This window comes from Neomonachus schauinslandi, chromosome 9 (assembly GCF_002201575.2).
Source record: "Neomonachus schauinslandi chromosome 9, ASM220157v2, whole genome shotgun sequence".
In the NCBI taxonomy this organism is placed as follows: Eukaryota; Metazoa; Chordata; class Mammalia; order Carnivora; family Phocidae; genus Neomonachus; species Neomonachus schauinslandi.
Window position 1 is genome coordinate 97,961,939 of NC_058411.1, and position 6,000 is coordinate 97,967,938.

General features: G+C 44.6%; 1 protein-coding gene across 3 annotated transcripts in view; it reads right to left on the bottom strand.

Moving 5' to 3' along the window:
- Positions 1–718, bottom strand: part of SLTM (SAFB like transcription modulator) — a 43,279-nt gene extending 42,561 nt beyond the window's left edge. For 2 of the 3 annotated variants that reach the window (XM_021693760.2, XM_021693761.2), the window contains exon 1: positions 495–698. In XM_021693760.2, the coding sequence (XP_021549435.1) occupies positions 495–656 (162 nt within the window). In that variant the 5' untranslated portion in view covers positions 657–698. Of the gene's footprint in view, positions 1–494 lie in introns of all 3 variants that reach the window. The other variant, XM_021693759.2, reaches the window with a different exon arrangement.
- Positions 719–6,000: the final 5,282 nt, after the last annotated feature.

Below are 6,000 nucleotides of genomic sequence, written 5' to 3' on the forward strand. Positions count from 1 at the left end.
CCCACCCGTCAACTCCCACTACCAATTCCCCCCCAAGATGGGGAGGAAACGGTTGGGCACAATTAAACGGTAACTTCGCAGAAGTCACCAAAGTAACCAGTCCCTCCGAGGCCAAGAAATGCACGCGCTCACCACCGCTAAAGACTGGGGACCGAGCGCCTCCCGGGTCTCCACGATCGCCCTTGGGAGGCCGCGTCGGCCGTGGGCAGCCCTCGCAGCCTGGCGGGGACGTCCCGGGGGAGGCAGGGGCGCCCTCAGCTGCGACGGCCAGTCCCGGGCGGCTCGCGGGCCCCTCGCAGGCCCAGCTAGGCTCGCGGGGGCGGAGGCGCCGCGGGAGGGTCCTCACCCTCCTCGCGCGCGCGGGCGCCGCCCGGGGCCTCCCCACCGCGCAGCCCCACGGGCCCCGGCGGCTGCGGGCGGCCGGGGGCTGCGGCGGAAGTGGGCGCTCCGAGGCGCGGCCTAAGCTCCCCTTCCCGGACCTCGCCGGGCCTCACCTGCTTGAGTCGGGAAACGAGCACAGTCTTCACTCCGGTGATGTCTAAGTTCCGCCGCTTCAGCTCGGACTTGAGATCGATGACCCGCAGATCAGTGATCTTTTTACCTTCCGCCTGACCCGAGGCGGCCGAGGGTGCCACAGCACCGGTAGCGGCAGCCATTTTAGAAGAGCAGCGCGCTGCCGAGGCAGCGAGTGGGTTGCAGGGCGGCGGCAGCAGCGCCAACTTCGACCCAGGCCTCGGCGGCCGCCGGCGCCGCGCAGCGCTGCGCACAATGAGCCGCTGGCCCCGCCCCCTGTCCGCCACCCCAGCGCAACCTGCAGCCGCAGCCAGCACCCGGATGACGGGCGCGCGTGCGCACTGGCGCGGGGGACGGCGCCCGGCGCGCTCCGCGGAGCCGGCCGCGGCCACCTGGGCGGCGCGACCCCTTGCGTGGGCTGGGAGGTCAGGCACGTCCAACCGCACCAACGTCCTCTGCGCCGCCGTTCTCCCGCTGCTTCGTTAGCCATTTCCTGGCAGTGCCTGGAGTCTTGAGCAACAACAGTGTCAGGCACTTCACAGCATAGATAGTTCGTGCGTTACTCAACACAAACCGAGGGGCGTGTGCGCGCCTTGAACCTCTTCCAGGGAGATATTTTATCAGTCCTGCTGAATAATCGAAAAAAATGTGGCCAGTGTGCGCTAGCGAACTAGGTTTCCCGAGTTCCAATCAAAAGGCCAGAAAGAAACCGTAGGGCAGTTTTAGAAAATAAAGAATATAAACTCTAAGAGTTATAAGAATATAAAGGGCTGGCCTGGGTGACAGGTCCCACTAGCTGGCTCAGGGGAAAACATGCCTTGAGCCCAAAGAGGCTTAGTTTATCCCAGGGCTGTCCCCGCTCGCTGGAAAACCAGGACAACTTCCCCTCTGCATTGGCCTCAGTTTGCCAACCCCTCAGGTGGACCTGGGGGCGCAACACGAAATTGATCGCGGAATGAGGAAGTTTCTAAATACTTGTTTCCATTTTCATACACTGTGTTCACTGTTTTGCCCCCGCAAAATTTGGGATCCCAAGAACAATTACCATCTTCTTAGGAAGGACCGGCCTGTACAAGTGAGTACCTTATTCGTAACTTTAGTCAGCATTATTTACGAAGCATAAGCATTTATGGAATAAAACAATTCTATAAATTCCATACACTGATTATGACGCACAATTAATTATACTGTCATTTTCTGGTTTTAAAATTTAAATTGATGAGGTCTGTCTCCCTTTATGTCGTTTTTTCTGATTGACTGATTAGATGAAAAGAAGAAAAACTGGACATAATGAAATAATACTTGACATTCTGGTAGTTCTTTACAGTTTATAATGTGCTTTGACATGCAATAACCCTCTTAATCCTTCTGAACTCTGTGGGGTAAATCTATGCGAGGCTTAGAGAGATTAAATGGCTTGTGCATGTTCACATAGCTGGTATGTGGCAGAACCGGTGCTCAAATCCAGGTCTCCTGATTCCAAGTCCAGCTCTGTCTCTACTATAACTTCATTCACAGTCAATAGAATTTTAGAATTCAAAGGATCTTTGGAAATATGGCGCAGTCCTCTATCTCTCTCTCAATGAAGATTTTTAGAAATGTATCCAGGGACCCACAACTAATTATTGGCCAAATTGACACTGAACCTAAGATCTCATTCCAGTGTCTTTCCCACTATGCCACCTGCCTTGTGTCCACTAGTGCCCACTGGCCCACCTTTGTGAATACAGGTGAATACTTGTAAAGAGCAGTTGTACTAGCCAAAAACTAATGTGATAGTTGAAGTGAATGAGTTTTTCTTTGTCTTAAGAAAAAATTTAATAATGGAGTTATCTTTAAAAAGGAGATCTATGCCTTCTGATCTGATGCATTTGAGAAGGACACGTCACCTGCCAAAATGCCAAGAATGTTTAACCCAAATCTCATCATGAGAAAACAATCAGACAATTGTAGGGCATTCAACAAAACAAAAGCTCTAGATTCTGCAAAAAAAGGCAGTATCATAAAAGTAAAAGTAGTAGAGCAGTTCTGAAATAAAGATCACTAAAGGGATTGAAAACTAAATTTCGTGTGATTGTTTGGATTCTGGATCAAAAAAAGCTACTAAATGAACAGTTGGGAAATTTGAGACAATTGGGAAATCTGACTGTAAATTAGATTGCTTTATTGTACCAGTGTTAAATATCTGGAATGTTGTATCATGGTTATGTCGAATGTCTTGGTTCTTAGGACATACTTGCTGAGGTTCTTAGAAGTGAAGTATCTTTCTGTCTGCAATTTACTTTCAAATGGCTTGGATGGGGAGAACAAATGTGGCAATATGTTACAAATCACTAAAGTAAGTGTAGCAAAATGTTAATAATTGAGGAAACAAATGTGGCAAAAATTTTAATAATTAGGAAATCTAGATGAAGGGCATAAGGTTGTTAATTGTATACTGTTTAAATTCTTTTTATAAGTTTGAAGCTATACATAATACATAAATCTAATTCTATGTGATAGAAAATAAAATGGAGGAAAAAATATTTTTTCGTTTAACATCTAGAATATTTGATTTTGTCATTTAACCTATGATTTTTGGTTTTTGAAATTACTTATCTAAGTAATTCACCTTTATTTTTTTAAAAGATTTTATTTATTTATTTATTTATTTATTTATTTTAAAGATTTTATTTAGTTATTAGAGAGAGAGAGAAGTCACAAGCAGGGGAGTGGGAGAGGGAGAGGGAAAAGCAGACTTCCCGCTGAGCAGGGAGCCCGATGCGGGGCTTGATCCCTAGATCCTGGGATCATGACCTGAGCCGAAAGCAGACGCTTAACCGACTGAGCCACCCAGGCACCCCAAAAGTATTTATTTATTTGACAGAGAGAGACACAGTGAGAGAGGGAACACAAGCAGGGGAAGTGGGCGAGGAAGAAGTAGGCTTCCCGAGGAGCAGGGAGCCTGATGCAGGGCTCAATCCCAGGACCCTGAGGTCATGACCTGAGCCAAAGGCAGACACTTAACCGACTGAGCCGCTGAGGCACCCCAGTAATTCACCTTTAAATGGATGTTTCTTTAGTATGATATTTTTTCCTGCATCAAGAACACTACTTAAAAAGTAATAATAACCTGTATTTTATTGTAGAAAGCCTCTTGCCATTTACTGAATACTTTTGCACTCATTATGGGCTTTGTTTTTGTTTTTATATAAGCTCATCGTTTAAGAAATATCTGTTGAATATTTACTATCTGCTAAGCTTGCCAGGTCCTAGGAAGATAATGATAAACCTGATCTATTTTGTTCACCATTGTGTGGGCTCCTAACACAATGTAGACTCTCAGTAATAAATTGCTTGAAGGAAAATAGACACAGTGCTCTGAGAGCCTATAATAGGAAAATTTAACCCTTATAGGGTTAGATAGAATGATCTTTATTTTATGGACAAGAAACCTGAGGTTCAAAATGTCAATAACTGGTCCAAGAGTATAGAGTTAGTAAAAGGAAGATCCAGGATGATTTCAAATCCATTGCATTTTGTTGTTGTTGTTGTTACAATGTCTTATTTTCCACCAAATTTATTTGCATTCCCAAAGAGAATTTTCTACCTTCCTCCTAATGCTAAGGCCCAATTTCTACTATTCACTCTGGGTTTTTTTGAGAGACCTTAGTCTCTGCTTACCATCTTCCTGTCCAATATCATTGTTCCCTACCCTCACTTTCTAATAGGCTTTAAAAACTTTCTCATCTTGAAATATCTTTGCTTGGCCCAGATATTTACTATTGGCAGCCGTTGAGATGTCGTGTCCTTCCCCTAATGGAAAGTGTATAGCTTCTGGTAATGACAGAAGAGGTAAATCAGATAAATGCCCCCCCCCAAAAATAATAAAAATGCTTGACAAAATAGAAAGTTCAAACCTTTTCTTTTCTTATTTTCTGTGTCTTGTTATATTAATTACTGTGAGAGATGTGTTAAGAATTTCACAACAGGGGGCGCCTGGGTGGCTCAGTTGGTTAAGCGACTGCCTTCGGCTCAGGTCATGATCCTGGAGTCCCAGGATCGAGTCCCACATCGGGCTCCCTGTTCGGCAGGGAGTCTGCTTCTCCCTCTGACCCTCCTCCCTCTCATGCTCTCTGTCTCTCACTCTCTCTCTCAAATAAATAAATAAAATCTTAAAAAAAAAAAAAAAAGAATTTCACAACAGGGGGAGATGAACCATGAGGGACTATGGACTCTGAGAAACAAACTGAAGTTTCTAGAGGGGAGGGGAGTGGGGGGATGGGTTAGCTTGGTGATGGGTATTAAGGAGGACATGTACTGCATGGAGCACTGGGTGTTATACGCAAACAATGAATCATGGAACACTTCATCTAAAACTAATGATGTAATGTATGGTGACTAACATAACATAATATAATAAAATTTTTTTTAAAAATTTAAAAAAATAATTTCTCAACAAGGGACGCCTGGGTGGCTGTCAGTTAAGTGTCCGCCTTTGACCCAGGTCATGATCCTGGGGTCCGGGGATTGAGCCCCATGTTGGGCTCCCTGCTCAGTGGGGAGCCTGCTTCTCCCTCTCCCTCTGCCTGCTGCTCCCCCTGCTTTTGCTCTCCCTCTCTCTGTCTCTGTCTTTGTCTCTCTCTCTCTCTGTGACAAATAAATAAAATCTTTAAAAAAAAAAAATTTCACAAGAATGTGGATTTGTTTGTAGAACTGTCAAATGTTACCTCATGTATTTTAAGACTTTGTTATTAGATATATACAAATATACAGTTTTTACACCTTCATAATTAATTAAGTGAGCCTTTTATCTTTAGTAGTTTTTATTTTGCTTAAATGCTTTACCAGCTTTCTCTAGGGTAGTGTTTACAAAGTGTGTCTTTTTCCAAACTTTTGCCTTCAAGCTTTTTGCATGTTTTTTAAAAAAAAATTATTTATTTATGTATGTATGTATTTATTTATTTGACAGAGAACGAGAAAGACCACAAGTGGGGGGAGTGGCAGGCAGAGGGAGAAGCAGGCTTCCCGCTGAGCAAGGAGCCTGATGCGGGGCTCGATCCCAGGACTCTGGGATCATGACCTGAGCCAAACACAGACACTTAACCAACTGAGCCACCCAGGTGCCTTGCTTTTTGCATGTTTTTAATTTTTTTCTTTAAGTAGGCTCCATACCCAGTGTTGAGCCCAACATGGGGCCCAACATGGGGCTTGAATTCATGACTCTGAAATCAAGACCTGAGCTGAGATCAAGAGTCAGACGCTTAACTGACTGAGCCACCCAGGTGCCCCCTTTTGCATGTTTTTAAGATATGCTTTTCTAAGTAACATACAGTTGTTTTTAATCTAGACTGACAATCATTTATATGAAATATTTAATCCATTAACAAAATGTTATTACTTTTAGGTTTAGATGTATTACAGTTCTCCAGAGAAAACTTGAACCAATAGGAGACATATTTGTGTGTGTGTGTGTGTGTGTGTGTGTGTGTGTGTGTGTGTGTGTGT